At 35.9% G+C, this 19,149-nt stretch overlaps 3 protein-coding genes and 1 long non-coding RNA gene across 4 annotated transcripts in view; 1 reads left to right on the top strand and 3 right to left on the bottom strand.

Moving 5' to 3' along the window:
- Positions 1-1,086: 1,086 nt before the first annotated feature.
- Positions 1,087-8,603, top strand: LOC141906281 (beta-1,3-galactosyltransferase 1-like). The gene is made up of 3 exons (XM_074795525.1): positions 1,087-1,906; positions 8,291-8,413; positions 8,552-8,603. Exons 1-2 carry the CDS (start codon positions 1,087-1,089, stop codon positions 8,392-8,394), a joined length of 924 nt encoding a protein of 307 aa, XP_074651626.1. The 3' UTR covers positions 8,395-8,413; positions 8,552-8,603.
- A 3,563-nt stretch (positions 8,604-12,166) lies between these two features.
- Positions 12,167-13,471, bottom strand: LOC141906053 (galactoside 2-alpha-L-fucosyltransferase SEC1-like). Its single transcript, XM_074795207.1, has one exon. It carries the CDS (start codon positions 13,254-13,256, stop codon positions 12,228-12,230), a length of 1,029 nt encoding a protein of 342 aa, XP_074651308.1. The 5' UTR covers positions 13,257-13,471; the 3' UTR covers positions 12,167-12,227.
- A 593-nt stretch (positions 13,472-14,064) lies between these two features.
- Positions 14,065-14,667, bottom strand: LOC141905141 (uncharacterized). Its single transcript, XR_012619241.1, has 3 exons — positions 14,574-14,667; positions 14,420-14,452; positions 14,065-14,087 (listed from the first exon to the last, which is right to left on the bottom strand). It is a non-coding gene; the product is annotated as an uncharacterized LOC141905141 (long non-coding RNA).
- Positions 14,668-16,915: 2,248 nt separating this feature from the next.
- Positions 16,916-19,149, bottom strand: part of LOC141905108 (cytoplasmic dynein 2 heavy chain 1-like) — a 108,630-nt gene continuing 106,396 nt past the window's right edge. Inside the window, exon 73 of the mRNA XM_074793871.1 lies at positions 16,916-18,141. Coding sequence (XP_074649972.1) covers positions 17,983-18,141 — 159 coding nt within the window. The 3' untranslated portion in view covers positions 16,916-17,982. The remainder of the gene's footprint in view (positions 18,142-19,149) is intronic.

Genomic DNA, 19,149 nt, shown 5'->3' with positions numbered 1-19,149 from the left:
AAAATGCTGAAAAATCCAGAGCTGCATTTGTTTGAAATCGGTTTGCACAAAATGTTTCCATTTTTAGGAAAATCGTCTTTGTTCATAACGGTTTACAAACCGGTTTTCATAAACCGGCGTCTTTGTTTAGGCGTAAACCTAAACGGCACAGAAACGAAATTTACCACGGATGTGGTAAATTTCGAAGCAATATATCTTTTTGCGCGGCATATTGCACGGGACAGAAACCGTATAGCGACAAAGTTTCTTGGTCGAAGGTTCTCCTCTGGTCTCTCCTCCATTGGGAAAAAGAAACTTCGAATCCGCTAATAACGCCCTGCGTGGCGCCCAGTTGGTTGAGGGAATTTAAGAAATATTTGAAAAAATACTCGTGCTCATAAAATCGCCTACAGAATGCTCAAGCAATAATGAATTATAGTGAATGGTTTTTTCAGATCTTCTGGAAAACCAGTTTGATAAAGTGAGTTGGAAAACGTTATGGTAAATTGTAACAAGTTTTAAAAAACCTTTGTTTAGTGACATATATTTGTACGCATATAACAGGCAACATAGAAACGTACGGTAACCCGCAAGAACATTTTTACTCAAATAGCTGTGAAAGTGCATTGCCATAAAGCGACAACTTTATGAAAAAAGGTTTTGAAATTGAACTACTATTTGTAAGCTTACATATTCTGTGTAAATACTGATTGTTAACTTGTGATGGGGATGACAAGGATTCGCTACATTGGCATGGTCAGGAGGTTGCGCAATAAGCTTCGTTCAAGGTTTGTTTACATTGCAATATATAGTTATTCGTAATATCTATGAATCGTAACCTGGTAGGAATGGTGGGGCCAAAACGAAAATTTTACGCGTGGATAAAACAAGTGGCAAAGGTGATGTGTGCGAGTGCAGCGAAAATTTCTGTCTTCTTACAAGCTGAAGGCCTTTTTCTGAAATTCGCCCGGCTCTTAAGTAAATTTATAATCTATTTTCAGATACAAATCGATTGTTTTAGCTGCATCATGTCTGGTTTTTCTCTGTCTCATGCATGGATTAATCGTCGAAAAAATTAAAGATTGGAAAATCCAGAATGCACTCAGAATGGCCGAGACAGGGCCGCCGATTCCATTTATGGGCTATTTACGAGATATAAAATTCGTTAACAACAATACCACAATATGTTGGGGGAATCCCAAAACTATTGTGGTTATCATATCACGTGCACATAGCTATCAACAGCGCCGGGCGATTCGCGCTACTTGGGCCAAATCAACTAAGGAAATTCGGTTTGCTTTCTTACTCGGATTACCCGCTACTACGGATTATCTCTGGAAGAAGTTTCTGTCTATCGAAATGGAAATGTATGGCGATATCATACAGGTGAATATGGAAGATAAGCGTAACAAACTAAAAACGGGCGCCATGATTAAATGGGTTCATGATTACTGTTTGCATGCGAAATACGTCATCAAAATCAACGATGACACGTACTTGGACGCCGAACAGTTTACGTCTGCGTTAGATGCGCACCTAGATCAGAACGCATATTTCATGTGTAGGGTTTTTGCCCACCCGACCGTAGAACGAGATCCAAAAAAGGAATATTACGTTAGCCGGGACACGTGGCCGCTACCGTTTTTCCCGAATCACTGTTCCGGTCCCGGCTATGGGTTCACAGCGAATATAATTCCCGATATGTGGAGAACGGCGTTACAAACTACACTTATAATAAACGATGATGTCTGGTGGACGGGTATTATAGCACGGAGAATACAAGGTGTTAAACATTTCAGTGATGAACGCATAATTGTTTTGCAGCCTACAAGCATATTGAAAAACTGGTGCGAGACCAAACTTTACATCATGGTGAACGAACAAAGTCCTGAAAACCTGCTGAAAATATGGCAAGATAAATTAGACAGTAAGACCTGCCCTCAGCCGAATAAGTGTTTTATGTATATTTGTATATCTATCCCTTAATCCCCTATGGCACAATCTAGTGAACAAATAATTAGACCTTTCATTCAGCCATTTTTTCTATGAGGGTCTACGGCTCAAATTCCTGCTAGAAGATCTCATATAAGGATTTGGAGGTATCTGGTATGGAATTGTCCTTAGACCAAATTGCTAGAAAACAATAGGGAGTTTTGCGACCTTGCACTCACTGAACGATTGTTCTAAATATCCTGATTGTATATAATACGTATGTCTCGTTAAATATTCTATGTAGAATCGAAATGTGTAGAATTCAATTCAAATTTTTGTATTATTTTCACGAGGCAGATGTCTCCAACACTTTTAGTCGGATTATATACACTAACGCGTCTAGAGGCGCATTTGTATAGGATATTCGTGCTCATCGTCATTTTGGGCCCAAGTGTAATATACGACGAAATTTGATCAAATTCATCAAATAGTGATTCGGTCCTCATTATCCGATCTCAGATCAACACGTCTACTCGTCAATTTCAGCCACGTAAATAAAATGTAGACTTGTCAACCTGATGTTAACCAATCCAGCACAAAACATTTTTTTGGAATAAATTAGAAATAAAAAAGTCGGTTTGATGTCGCAATCCGCTCGCAAAACGGTTTACTCGGTTCAGGCGAACCGTTTGGGTATATCAACACTGGTTTGTTAACCGGTATGAACAAAGACGATGTTCGTACAAACCGAAACGGTTTGTGCAAACCGATTTCAAACAAATGCGCCTAGAAATGAGGACTCCACGTTCGACTGTGGTAATCGAGGATTCTGCCTATATGGCAAGCGAAAACAGGTCCGTTATTTAAATCCACTCAGATCTTTAAACTCCATGATATAAACAATCTTCGTTGGGCAGTTTGTGTATTTTCATTCCCACAACCTTCTTCCTCTCAAGTTCGCTGATCCTTTTGAGTTAAATGCATCAATCATAATCGCCATCGAGGACTAATCTTCGTTTGAGTCATTACTATACAAATGTTAGAAAAATTTCATTGAGAGTAAAGGGTCCTAAACTTTGGAATCAAATTAGTCAGTCTGTAAAAACCAGTTTAAGTTTGAATAATATTAAATCAAAGATGAAACGCCATTATATATCCACTTATTGATTGATTATACTATTTTATTCATTCATTTAAAGCTGCTATATTCATTTAACATACGGGTGTATTTAGATATTTCTGTATTTATCACACAGTTAATTTTTAACAGTATAATTCTCTATCAGCAAACTACTACATTTTGTATACTTAGCATTCCTTTTCAGGGTTTCAGTTTATACAACCCCAGTTTTATGTTACATTTATCTATCACATTGTGCACTTAGTTGCAATTTATTTCTGAAATAAATAATCAAAATCCACCAGGTGTCGCTAGCGTGCTATCGGACAACGATGCCAAATTTCTTCATAGATTCAATTACATCCATCATTCTTAGATTGTACGAATTTCGAACAAAAGCTGCGCAATATCAAAACTATTAAAGATTGATCTTCGCCGCATCAACACTTTTTCAAGTTATTTCAAAAACTCACAAATATAGATCACCTAAACTAAGAAATAAATCTTCAACAAAATCTTCATATTTGGAAACTTAGCAATATACTTATACACCTGGACGCAAGCGGACTAAATAAGGTAAACAGAATTGCAATCGACACTATCGACGTAGTCTATTAACCTAGTTTGATATTCAACACTTCATATCATGGCTTTGACACATGAGGTATGTTGTTCTGATTTAAAATGAAATGAACAGGGGACGGTCTATAAATGCGTGAGTAATAGGGGTTTAGTTGTTTCATACCAAAGGTCGAACGGTCGAGAAATTTTCCAAATGTTAAAATAACAATAATTTCTACTTGAATTAGTCGCGTACACTCCCAATTCAAGTAGAAATTATTATTATTTTAACATTTGGAAAATTTCTCAACCATTCAACCTTTGATATGAAACAACTAAACCCCTATTACTCTTAAAATATTCATATACATGAATAACATTCAAATTGACAGATTATTCAATATAAAAGTGTGAGCTCTTATAGAATAGATATATAGATATATTTTAAACATATTTCAATATTTATATTTGTATGAGTTAGATTTTTGAACATTAAAAGTGTTAGTAAAGTGTGATTGAAATAATTCATATATAAATCATTGAATATTTATATTTATATGCGTTAAATTCTTATTTTCGATATAAAAAGTAACGAGTAATTAACGAGTGAAATAATTCATATTTAAAATAGTGAATATTTATATTTATATGCGTTAAATTCTTATTTTATGTTTAAAAGTAACGAGTAATTAACGAGTTGATGAAAATATCAATTTTAATAACAAAATTACTTATAAATATGAATGAACAGATACTACATTTCAAAGATATCGATTTAAATGAATTAGAAAAATATTTTACAATTAAAAATTTCATTCCTATTAAAGATTTGATTAAAACTGCGCGTCTTCGTTTTCAAGTGAAAAATATTACTGAATTAGTGTTTAAAAATCATTATCTGATAATAGAGTTATCGAATGATAAAGATAAAATCTTATTCAATACAATAATTCCAAAATTCACAACATTTGATGGAATAGATAAACATTTAATAATTACAGATGAAATGCAATCACTTTTTAATAATGAAAATTCACATAAAACATTATTTTTACACTTACGTTATTGCCCATTCAGAGAATGCTATGTTATGTTTTTCAGATTACAAGAAAAGAGATTTATCCCTGACATTCCAAATGAAAAATCATATAAAGATGTTGGAATTCAATGTAACTTAGATAATGAAATTGTTGCGCCTAAATATAATCCTAATGAAAGCGTTTTATGTAATTGTGGAAAATATTATACTCGAAGCAATAAATCACACCATCTTAAATCAAAATATCATAACACATATTAAAGATAAAAACTAATAACATAACTGATGATTTAAAAACATTAAGACATCATTTTGATTTCAGTAACTATCCTAAAGATCATGAATTGTTTAGCATGAAATGATAAATTGTTCGACTGTTGAAATGATAAGACAGTTGAAATGATAAATTGTTTGACAGTTGAAATGATAAATTGTTTGACAGTTGAAATGATAAATTGTTTGACAGTTGAAATGATAAATTGTTTGACAGTTGAAATGATAAATTGTTCGACTGTTGAAATGATAAATTGTGTGACTGTTGAAATGATAAATTGTTTGGCAGTTGAAATGATAAATTGTTCGACTGTTGAAATGATAAATTGTTCGACTGTTGAAATGATAAGACAGTTGAAATGATAAATTGTTTGACAGTTGAAATGATAAATTGTTTGACAGTTGAAATGATAAATTGTTTGGCAGTTGAAATGATAAATTGTTCAACAGTCGAACAATTTATCATTTCAACTGACAAACAATTTATCATTTCAACTGTCAAACAATTTATCATTTCAACAGTCGAACAATTTATCATTTCAACTGTCAAACAATTTATCATTTCAACTGTCAAACAATTTATCATTTCAACTGTCAAACAATTTATCATTTCAACAGTCGAACAATTTATCATTTCAACTGTCAAACAATTTATCATTTCAACTGTCAAACAATTTATCATTTCAACTGTCAAACAATTTATCATTTCAACTGTCTTATCATTTCAACAGTCGAACAATTTATCATTTCATGCTAAACAATTCATGATCTTTAGGATAGTTACTGAAATCAAAATGATGTTTTAATGTTTTTAAATCATCAGTTATGTTATTAGTTTTTATCTTTAATATGTGTTACGATATTTTGATTTAAGATGGTGTGATTTATTGCTTCGAGTATAATATTTTTTACACAATTACATAAAACGCTTTCATTAGGATTATATTTAGGCGCAACAATTTCATTATCTAAGTTACATTGAATTCCAACATCTTTATATGATTTTTCATTTGGAATGTCAGGGATAAATCTCTTTTCTTGTAATCTGAAAAACATAACATAGCATTCTCTGAATGGGCAATAACGTAAGTGTAAAAATAATGTTTTATGTGAATTTTCATTATTAAAAAGTGATTGCATTTCATCTGTAATTATTAAATGTTTATCTATTCCATCAAATGTTGTGAATTTTGGAATTATTGTATTGAATAAGATTTTATCTTTATCATTCGATAACTCTATTATCAGATAATGATTTTTAAACACTAATTCAGTAATATTTTTCACTTGAAAACGAAGACGCGCAGTTTTAATCAAATCTTTAATAGGAATGAAATTTTTAATTGTAAAATATTTTTCTAATTCATTTAAATCGATATCTTTGAAATGTAGTATCTGTTCATTCATATTTATAAGTAACTTTGTTATTAAAATTGATATTTTCATCAACTCGTTAATTACTCGTTACTTTTAAACATAAAATAAGAATTTAACGCATATAAATATAAATATTCACTGTTTTAAATATGAATTATTTCACTCGTTAATTACTCGTTACTTTTTATATCGAAAATAAGAATTTAACGCATATAAATATAAATATTCAATGATTTATATATGAATTATTTCAATCACACTTTACTAACACTTTTAATGTTCAAAAATCTAACTCATACAAATATAAATATTGAAATATGTTTAAAATATATCTATATATCTATTCTATAAGAGCTCACACTTTTATATTGAATAATCTGTCAATTTGAATGTTATTTATGTATATGAATATTTTAAGAGTAATAGGGGTTTAGTTGTTTCACAAAGGTTGAATGGTTGAGAAATTTTCCAAATGTTAAAATAATAATAATTTCTACTTGAATTAGGAGTGTACGCGACTAATTCAAGTAGAAATTATTGTTATTTTAACATTTGGAAAATTTCTCGACCGTTCGACCTTTGGTATGAAACAACTAAACCCCTATTACTTGCGTGTATAGAACTGGCTAACCACTTTTGTTTTTATAACATCACATACATAATCTCATTGCCGCGATATCTGGAAAGCAGCCTCCGGTTCGGCTTCAGGATAGCAGGCTCTTGCGCGCAGTAGTGACTAGAAATTTGCTTCTTGACACCGGTCTCATAATAAAACTACCGAAACCTAATTGTGACAACCGGGCTTGCCGCCTTGATGATTCTATGACGGTCTCTCATTATACGTATGTATAGAACTGTCAGCCAATCAGTGCGGTGTGGGCGTTTTATCATAACTGTAAATAAAACTTGACCAAGACTAGAAGTACAAACTTTCGCGTGCCTGCATCAGTTCTGTTGCTACGGTTACCAGGAATGACCCGCCATCTTGAGGTTCATTGGATGGTATATCATCTTAACCTTTAAGGCACACACACGAAATTTGAACAATTTCGGCATTCGGATATTCGCAAAATAAACCTCTTCATGGCCCTATGTGAAATACCACTTAGAAATCAGTCAAAATCTATTGAAGAAGTTAATATTTCATATTTTGGGTTCTTAAACGTCATTTTCATGTATGCCGTGTATAACTATGAAAAATACCTACAAGGTATATCTATTTATTTCATTTGGTTATGAAAATATTCGAGTTTTTCTCATTACTATACGAGCAAACATCTCAAGAACTTGAGATGATCACTCGTAGCTTACACATACCCTGGTGCAGAACTCTAGAAACAGAAAACCGTCGCTATGGTTACCTGACAACAATTGAAAATTTAGCACCAAAATCTTACCTGATACTTGAAGGTGTCAGGTGTCAGGTGATATGTTTGGTGCCAAGCTCTGAGTCATTTCCCACTAGAGTGAATTGTTCTTGGACTTACTACTGTGCCGCTTTCTTACCGACGGTCTAAATGCGCTGTGACTTGGAATTTGATAATTGAAAACCCAGATCTAGGATATTCTAGATTGTCTGCTAGTTCAAATAAAGTACGGTTTCATCGGTAGTTGGAGTTTTGTCGTCAACTTTATCTAGGACTTGCGGAACTGGAAGTCAGAGATCATTAACGGAAGCTCCGACGCGTGTCACTCAGAGCCCAACTGACTAGCGGAAATTCTACGTTACGTAATACCATAGGAACGCTGGCGAGAATTGGAAGAAAGCTTTACGCAAGCTTTCCTCTGGGAGCTATCGTACTGCTTTTCGCTGCACAACTGGTATCGAGCCGCCACTACTATCTTTTTCCGAAAAGAGGTATATGGAACAAGCTACCTCAGCTTCCAGGACATAACGCAATCGCAGAAGTACAATCACTTAAGCGAACCGGACCTGAGGGATGGGCCTAATAATGGTTTGGGGATAAGAAGTTTGCTTTGCCAGTTACTTTGAATTTAAACCCTTTCAGGGTTAGATGGAATGGCGATGAAAACTACAACGCTGAAATTTAAATCTACAATGTTCAATTATGCTGGAATGACGGACTCATTGACACCGTTAATACAAAGCTAGACGAAAATTTCAACGAAAAGTAAATCTAAGCGCACAAAAGAAAGCTTCTCCAATGAAAATTGTAGACAAAGGCTTCTGAAATTAAAATATGGCTCTCAATCAGCAATTTTGAATACAATGACCTCTTCTAATAGGGCCTCAATCGATTTTTTTTCAGACGCGGTGCCAAGGAACGACCGTCTGACAAATCATAGTGAAGTGGCACTGACCCGTCATGGGCTATGCTGGTTCCAGTATCATTACTCTGCCTTGTGGTTGCGGGCTGCCCGTTTCGGGGTGTGGACAAAATGTACGCACCGACAAAAAGTCGAATGTACACTGCATCGACCATCTCCGTCTAAAACCGCTGCGGACCGTAAAATCGTGAATCGCACTCACGAATGAATTACCATAACTCATATTCCGCTAACAAATCGGACAATTCATGCGCACAATTTGGGTAAATACGTTGAATTTGATGTTTGAAATTATATACAGTACGGTGCTTGTTTCCTGCACTTTTTTCCTGAAAATATTTTTGTAACTCTGTTAATGTGTATAGGCCTACAACACGTACTGTGTATAATAATATATCGTTTTGCTGCTAATCCCGTGTTCATGTCATCCAATCGTGTCACTTGATTATGATGAATAAACTATAACTTAGGGGCTGTTCAAAAATAACGTAACGCGTCAGGGGTTGGGGGTCTAACACATTTTGTTGCAGCTTGTTACAGGGGGAGGGGGGTGTCAGGACATCTGTTACATAACAAAACACATGGAAATCTCAGAAGGATGAAATTCTTCATAATACCCTTCGAACTATACAATATGCTTGAAACCACAGCTGAACTAACTTAAACTTATTATAGGAAAATGATCTCATACAAAAAAAACATCTAAAAATCAAGTGGTGCATTATTTACTGTTAGATTGTTACCTATAGGCCTACCCAATGTCCTAATGGTCTAAATGAATAATTATGGGAGGGGTATTTCATTTTGTTACATAATATTTAGGGGGGTGTGACAACATTTGTTACAAGCTGTTACAAGGGGAGAGGGGGTGTCTAAATTTCCCAACAAGAAAATTAATTTTAGAAAATTATTTGACGCCTGCGGAAAAAATGTATAATTTCTGGGCTAAGCTAATGTGGAATTGCAAATTTGAAATCGAAGTTTTAAGAAATTTGGGGAATGATGAGATTTGGCGATTGGGTAGATGATACAGCGGGTCTTCGACTCTAGAAGTGGTTTAAATTTTTTTATTGAAAATTCTCAATAATTGATCGCGAACTTGCGACCGACTTTATTTACTTATGCCTCTAAGCTGGTCTGCAACTTCATTGCCTCCATGGTTGAAGAACGAGCTCTTCTGATGTCTGCTTCATCATGACTTCTAGCATATCGTGTGGCCTAGCCAGCCGGCCCGGGCCACGGGTTTGGCTGTCACTCGATATCCTAGAGTCTTGAGTCTGGGTGGGTTGAAGTAGACATTGTCATTTAAAATAACATGCTTATGTTGTTCTGTATGAATTACCCGTGTGTCATGTATGTTGTATTAATTAATTTTAAAATTTGTATTTATTGAATTTGGGAATTTTATCCCGAAATTTCAATGTAATAAGGATCAATAAAGAATTGAATTGAATTGTCACCTAATACACATGCCATCAGAGGACGCGGAGCCGTATATGATAGCTATGCTATTATAAATTGCTAATCTCACGAAACCTGCATATTCCTAATATCAAACATATTTTCTAAAACGTTTGAATATTGAAATTATATGTTTACACATTTTCATATTGACCGCTTGTAGCCGCTGATGAAATTCACGCCGGCCGTACACACATCGTAGATAGCTTCGTCATTCCACCGGCATGCCCACGTCAGGGTCTGACTTTTATATCAGACTTCCAAATCGTGTATACATCCGCCATTTAACCGAATAATCCGATTTACTTATCATTTCTATTTATGCCTGCCGCTTCTGATATAATCATACATCCTTTACTATCACAATACGTCTTCTAATGATATTCAATGCAATATAACATTTCGACGTTCAAATATAGGTCATTATATAATCACAGGAAGCCATTCTACATCTATGTCAATAATATTTTGCCAGATAGCTTGTTTGTGTACACATAGACCTGTGACGTTTTGCACATCGATTTACGGCTGTCGTTTGTAAAATGACGCTGAATGGTTAGCATTGTTTAGGTTTCATAATGGTAACGTTTTATAAGGCGTCAAAAAAATGCGTTACGTAATTTTTGAACAGCTCCTTACGAGCAATCATCTCAAATGATCGAATGCTCGTAGCTTTAACTGAATCGATACAGAACCGCATAATCAGAACATCGTCCCGTACAATTAATTCATCCTCGTGTTGTGACATAGAAATTTTGATCAATTTAATTACGTATCACTTTCTGCTATTGAATATTTGCTATCTAGTATTATGGAATAATTAAAAGCTTTAAGTTTTTCTTTTTTTAGCGATAATAAACTTATAGAATAAATACAGTGTACAAACCGAACTCTAGAGAGCGGGAGAGACATTGGGAGCAACATCGGACGGAACGAGAGCAGAGGCAGCGCAACACGCGGCTAGGTAATATAATGTCCGTAGTAGCTTGTAAATACATTTAATATACTTCTTGAATCGTATCACCGCGTTGAGATTGTAGTTAATTTCTGGTCTCGGGTTTCCACATCGCCGTGAGCTCCAGCGGGCGGCAATCAAAACCTGGCGAGCGAGTGTCGTGCGACCGGGAGGAGGGGACGTACTACTCGAACAAGAACAACGACCGCTCCCGCAGCTATTTCGGGTCTCCCCCCTCCCGGTCGCACGACACTCGCTCGCCAGGTTTTGATTGCCGCCCGCTGGAGCTCACGCCAACACAAAGCCTGGCCGCAAACCCTTTACAGTGGTCTATTGCATCGCCCACGATTTCATGGGCGGACGGGTTCCCGCTCAGCGCCCACCAGTCTACAAATATATTTCATATTTTTCCTATTTGCTATTTGATTTATTCCTGTTTAGTCGTGGTTAATCTCTTGGAAACCGATCCCTTGTTTGTCTCCAAACAAGGGATATCAACAACCGCGACTAATCAGCTAAAGCATAGTGTATGTTTCGGAGAGCAATTACTTTTCAGATCTGCAATTTGTATGTATACTTTAACTGCAAACTTTATAGTCAGTTAATAATAAACTTTTGAATTGTATGTTATTTGTCAAAAGTTTATTATTAACTGACAATAAAGGTTAAGTATATACCCAAATTTTTCAAACTCTTCACAAATTCATAGTAAATTATCAAATATTGTAACGATAAAAATGTGGTTAATAGAAGTTGCAGTTTCGGTTAAGATATTGTGCAGGAGTATGTAAACAGTATATTTTCTTCATGCAAACCCAATGAAATAGCGTGAATTAAGTAATGAGCTGATTTGTAAAAACCCACGCCTCGCGAGATTTTTCAACTCGTATCATGATCACTTTCATCTTAAAGCGCAAACTAAACGGACCACTAGCCAAACCTGTCAGTGAAAATTGGCCGACCGAGTCTAACTCTTGAATCCACCGACAAGCACCACGTAAAAATAATTTGGTTTTATTCATACTGATTCGTTCGTCTGGCATATAACATAAGTTCGATTATATACATTATTACATAACTAAATTTTTGAAACAAAATATATATTCGCTATTGAATTTGTAAAATTACGTGTAATCAAATTGTCGACAATCAACAAATAATATGAAAATTTTTTCTCTTTTTCCCCTATTTTTGTCATGGATATTCGAACTGATCTTAGTTCTAAAGATGAATTGACGCTGTCAAGACAGTCCGATCCAGGTCGGTGGAAAGTAATCTTCGTGTCCGACTTCTAGCGATAGATTCGAGCCAGGACGAGGCCAATCTTTGTAATAAATCGTGGTACCGTTAGCGAGCCACGACGCCCACCAGCCAAATGAACCAGTCGTCATAATCACGTGATTGCACATAGATAAGATTGCCATATCAACTGCCGCGCTGTTGCCACGGGAAAATATCGTATTGTTGTAATATCTGATATTATCCTCGCACCAAACGATATCATCCGACACAACTATAAACAGAATATTCTTATACATTGACGTCATCTTTTGCATGGCACGTTTAATATAATATTTACCGGCAACCACGTATCCGAATCCGATATTAAAAACAGACAGATTGTCGCCTCTACGAACGTGTATTCCAACTAACTGTAACTTCTTAAACGAATTGCGCCTTCCAATGCGTTCCAAATAATTACTAACATTGTCATCGATGAAGTTTTTCGCTTTATGGCGCGTTCGTTTCCGGAAGGTAAATTGTCGGCGGATCTTATGCGAGTAGTTTTCGAAATACTTAAAAGACTGAAGAAATCCTTTGATATGATACGAATTATGGCTAGGATTGAGATGAAATGAATTGATCTTTTTGTCGTATCGTCCTGTATAATTTACTCGCTCCCTGAATACTTCGTGAGTCGAAACACCCGATTGACAAGGAGATGTGATTTCAAAAATCGACGACAGCTGAAATTTTGAGGGCACAACAGGTAACAACGAATACTTTTCAGCCGTTGAATATAAAGCCGCATATTGAAACATTACATTTCCGAGTCGGCCAGTGAATAACGCAGTTAACGTCGGTTCATCGAAACCACTTCGATCAATACGTATTAATTTCTTATAGCTAGCGACTGCGTCATAGTCTTGAGAGTTTAGAAGTCCTCCTAACAACAACGCTAACGCCAAACATAATGCGCAAACAATTAGGATCGCGGCCACGATTTTCCTATATAGGCGCGGTGAAATTTTGCATCTTCTACCCTGCATTTTAGTCGCAAGGATGTCACGAAGATAACCCTTTCCAGTCAACACGAAATGTATACGGGTAATAACCGCTAAGGTATAGATACGAATAGATACATACGTATACGCATTACTCCAATGATATAATCCTGTCGTTTTCTTGACGATGCGGCTTACGAACGATGATGAATTTCTTACTCGGAATCTACGTAGAAATTGATTTACTTTCTCGTTTTACTGTATATTATATTGTCTATATTCAACTGGCTATGAACTATATAGGCGCTATAGAGCTATGACCAGCTGTCACCGAATGGCCATCGGTGCATGATATACATACAACACGTTGAGCAAGTTGTGCCGAGCCGCCACAAATTCAAACTTGTCGAGATAAGATAACAGGACATTCGACACGACTGACCACAGCGATTCATTGTTTGATCAAAACATTCATTTAGGAAATGTCGCTGGTAGAGCACTAGTGGAATATAACGGGAGTACAATATGGTTTTAGCAACATAAGATAAAATCCGGGCGTTTTTTCTCGCGTCTTCAAATCGCAGATTCTATCAATCTACCTAACGATGAATACAAATTTGTAGAAAATTAGATAAATGTTAATTAAGCAATGCATTATGCAGTGTACTATAGACTCACCTGACCCTTTCGCGTCTCGCGTATTTCATCACACACCGTAGACGTTACATACAGCCTAGCCCCTGGTGTAATAAGTCTCATAAACCATCGATGGTTAACGGTTTTACCAGCGTTTAAGCCTGCTTAACATAACTGTGGTGGCAAGGAGAGCAATGGTGCATCGTAAAGCCGTCTGCATATATACCACGGCAAGCGAATCTGAAAATGGGATTTTCAAATAATCTATAAAAGCGAAATTTTCATTCACTAACATGTGAAAATAATGTGTTTAACAATAATGTAAACATAAACATTTCACCTGACTCAACAATGATCCTGGTATACCACGAGAATCGCAGGATTTAGAAATGTAAACGGTCTGAGAACTTAACGGTATTGTCTGCCATATTAGAATAGATTTCGAATATATACGTCAAATATTCAATTAATTGAGAGTGCACACTGTATAAAGGGCTGCTAACTTTCCCCGGGCGAGGTACAGTCACCAAATATAAATTTACTCAACCCGAACAAATACATGTTATATTTACACAATCGTAGTAGAATGCCGAACTCAAGATATCCTATAGGAGAAATAATAATTTTAGAAGTATGGGCATGTTCCACAGTTCATTTAACTCGAGTGTTAAATTACTCATTGGATTATAACTGATTCTAACTCAGAACGTTAACTCTATAACTCACATTACTGTTGAACTGGTCCAGAGTTCAGAGTAGACTCTTAACTCACAGCTGTGGACTGGATCCTGTACTGTTCATCATGATATCGGCATCAATTTCGAGTTACGGCGTGTTTCTGTGTTTTCCTGTGTCACGCAAGCTGTGACACTGTACAGTCATGCACACTGTAATTCTGTAGTTGTTTCGTAACTACCCGTAGTATAATATGGAGTTGGATGATACGAAACTAGTTTTATACGACAATATCAATTTTGTCCACAAGATTCGTATGAACGAGGTTCCACAGTAGAAGATAACTAACGGGAAATAGTTATAGAAAACATGCACAATTTGTGCATTTTCAAATTCTATGGTTGGTCATTTGCTATGTTGTACGTGAATATTTGTAGAGTAGCCGTGTTAACCTGGTTTAAAATAAGTAACGAGACGAGTAGTACTATATAGGTTAACTATTCATTTGACGCACGAGCTTTCGCTACTATAATGAATAGAAGCTTCATCAGGAATCAGTCGGATCCCACTACCGACTCATTCACTTGATGAAGCTTCAATTCATTAGTAGCGAAATAAATAATTAATAAGCTGATAAATAGTGAACCTATAATAGTACTACTCGTTACTTCGTTACTAATGTTGTGTACGTGGTGCATTTTCAGGTCGGCGGAAGGGTGCATTTTCAGGAATGCAGAGTGAGCACGACATATGAATGTTTATTTTACACAATCAGGAACATTTACCTCGATCAGCTCAACATCCATTGTGTATCGGACCGAAATCTCGGGTCGAAGTGTAAAACATTTCCTTTAAGACCCCTTCGTTATATTTCGAGCTGAAGTGAGGCTTACGCGTGGAAAATAATGAAAATCAGCGCCAGAGAACGAGTAATCTTTGGCATATATCACCAATCCCACCATACACGTGCCGATACAATGCATTTGAAACATGCATCCACTGTACACAATTGGTTGTCACGGAGATAGTGGGAACTCCCATTACCGAATGTGCATCTGATATTCTGGGTTGGGTTTCATTTCGGTTAGCACCCATGCCGCCGGCAAACTCACAGGCAATATACGTCCGCGATCAGATGATCGAAAATACTTATAAAGCTGATCGAACATCTCGAGCTTTGTTTTCTCTGGTACGCTAACACTGATGCTATCTTTGATTAGAGATGCATTTGATTTTTTATAAACATATAGATGATTGATAAATCGTACTTCGTAAATCGTAGCCGTATCCACGGTCCCTTTTCTAAAAACAATTGATGAAAATGCGACGAGTAATTCGTATCCCATCATCCCATTGTTCCGCCTGCTGGCAGTGATTGGCAAGCTTATCATTTATTCGTCAGTCATTGGCACTGTGCGTGTCGCGGCCACGCGACGTATTTTCCCGCCATTTATCTCTAACCAATGAATGGCAGTGGCACGCGGCGTTTGATCAATGTCAGTTTTATAGCCGGTTTTTTATTTGTAGTTTATAATATACGAATTAATAGATAAATCGTTGCGTTCAATACGAATTACAGTAGTACAATGTCTAATTCATAGAAAAAACCACGGTCCCAAGAGATACGAATTAAGCGAGGTATTTTGATACTGGGGTGGATTCAGTGCTTTGGGGGCTAGAGCAACCCTTCCTTGGAAAATATCTTTCACATCGTTTCAGCTTTTCAATGCTAGATTTCATACGTAGGTACAGTTTAAACATAGTAGGTCATATGAATGATCAAGCAGTGCCCAAACAATCTGAAGAAAGTTAGACTATTAATTTAGCAAAATTTTCTCAGAAACGATCACCAGAGCACCTCCTTTAAGAAACCCTGAATCAGGCCCTGTGAAATAATTTGGCGACCAGGGGGCGGACAAGGAATCGAATAGGCTACACACTGACAGGCAGCCGGCCCATAAGACAGTTGGGTTGTCCTCTTTTACCACCTGTATGTAGCCAAGCTGGCTGAATGAAACCATAGGTAACGTCGCCCTTAAATTTCTACTTTGAACCAAATGACAACAGCAACGAATTAATTCGTTGAGAACGTGAACCAATTAAACTAAAACTAACTCGCCCTACAAAACAGAGAGGAAAAAGCAACGAAGTAACTCGATTAATGAAACAGTGATGGGGTCGGTTTTAATACACAAGCGACTGTCTATTTCAATTGAAGAATACCCGCATTACGAAGGGGTAAATGACCCTAAGTAATGCTTTTAGTAAATTCCGCTGCAGAAGAAACGACCTAATGATAGAAAGTAGTAGATGGACCAGGCAACAGAAACCGCTGAAACAAGACACGTATTTTAATTCAGTTTTTATTTGATATTGAAAATACTAACACTACATATAATATTTTTACCGGTACTGTAAACAACTAACAAAGTGTATATCGGACGGATTGCTGATTTTAATCGTGTATTTCACTAATATTCTCTCGAATCTTCACACATATATAGATGTAGGCCTTATATCAAAACTGTAGCAAAAAAATCTGAACGAAGTGTCTTTCTATCAATAAAACAACTAAATTTTCACAAATAATTGGACTTGATATGGATCGCATCTTCTTGGTTCTACACCTAGTGGCATGGCACGTTTTCTTAAATTTTCTCTTTAGATTCATTCTTATTTTATTGGTTTAATTAACAAACTGTATATATGCCACAAATCAAATATCGACATAATGTATACATGTATTTCAGTACAAGCGTGTGTACTATATATATCAAAAGCTGGATATTTTATATATATATTTTAGCTGGATTATGAATGAAAATAAATCAGGGGCGGATCTAACCAAGGTTTTTGAGTACTGCTCAGCTGTGGAACGGCACCTATATCACAGAAAATTTTGAATTTTCAGGGCTCTGAGATGCAATCTGAGTTAATTATTGCATCAACTCCTCTGCATCCACAAAATATGACATTTTGAAAAATAAGAAGTTTACCAATTTTCGATTATTCAAATTGGCCATTTTCAATTACTTCTTTCAGAACTTGAAAAATAGAAAGGCACTTCTACAATCGTGAGCATGCTCAAGCAGTAGTAGCGGTAGGCTGGATCCGCCCCTGAAAATAATATGTGAATAAATTGATTTTTATCCAATAACAGGTACGAACCATGCAAAAAAGAACATAAGCATCCACCTATGAGGGGAGGGGGAGGGGGGCAAAATAATCCAGTTGTTCCTATCTACATAATGCTGAAAATAAAGATACATTTTTGTTTTGTACGTACTATTTGAAGTCAATGGGGTCGACAAGATTCCACATGAAATATCAATGAATTTTTTCTATCTTATTGAACAATGGGGTTCACACTACAACAATAAAAACAAGAAAAAGCATCACAACAAAAACACGAACATTTCTTCTGGAGTCAATGATTTTAAACGGAGATCGCTTTCTCAGATTATTGGCTCTTCAAGAAGAGAGCAGCGCCCGATTGCAGCCACTGATTCTGGTTTCCACCACATGGTACATCCATCCTAGTGATTATATGGTCGCGTTCCATGCTGTAGTAAACAGGTAATGATATAACCTCGTCCGGGTGGTAAGGATTTGGAGCATCCTAAAAATATCAAAATATCAGCATTTAGAATTACATGTACAAGAACTTCAATTAAAGTCTCAAGTGTTTGATGATTGTCAGAAATACATTTTCCTTTGCAGCGTGGCCACTTTTCCCCATTTAACAATTCCCTGCGTCTTTCCTGAATTTTCTATGCTTTAAACACAGAAATTCCTGAGAGCATCAGCAGGTGTATGGAGAAATTTCATGGTTTAAAATGTTACAGTTTATTCATTTTTCATGAAATACGTATTGATAAAAGAAACACGTAGTCAATTAAAGCATTATCCGAATTCCCAGAGTTTTTCAGGTTTCTTTGCAAACTTTGTAAGATTTCCTGAGTTTTCCCTGATCTGATTTTTTTCTAGATTTTTCTGATTCCCGGAGTTTTCTAGGTCAATGGCCGCCTTTGTTTACCGAGGAAAACCCTTTAAGACTGACAACGATGATGTGATATCATTTAGAAGACTGACTTATCAGTTTATCCAGTTTGGATTTATAGACCATCACCGAGACATGGAATGCAGATTTTCAATATGTTTAATATAACAATACGATACAATTTTAGAACACCAGTATATACAATTTCTAATCAATACGATTTCAGAAATATTGAGAGATGTTTAACAGTATTCATTTGCTCTGAGATATTCGATCCATTTTGAAAATGGCTCATAGCACAGGCGCGGATTCAGACGGTAGCACTGTAGGCACGTGCTTCCGTTGCAAAAATCTTGCGCCCGTTTTTTTTTCTATTTTTTTTTCATGCCCAAAGTAGAAAAGGGCACTTTTTTTACAAGATGAGGTAGATGATTTTAAGCAAACCACATAATTCTTCAAGATTTTGTCTTTATTTCCTACATCTCCATGCAGTTAAAATGCTAGAACGCACTTTGTGTCAGGGCTTTAATTGCCTGGAATATGCAGCAAAAAGCAGATTTTCAAAATTTTAGAATGCCCTTTTAAATTTCAAAATGCCCTTTTTATTTCAAAATGTCCTTTTTATGA

This window comes from Tubulanus polymorphus, chromosome 5, assembly GCF_964204645.1.
Source record: "Tubulanus polymorphus chromosome 5, tnTubPoly1.2, whole genome shotgun sequence".
Lineage (NCBI taxonomy): Eukaryota > Metazoa > Nemertea > Palaeonemertea > Tubulaniformes > Tubulanidae > Tubulanus > Tubulanus polymorphus.
The sequence above is the reverse complement of the archived record's forward strand: the minus strand, read 5'-3'. Positions and strand labels throughout refer to the sequence as shown.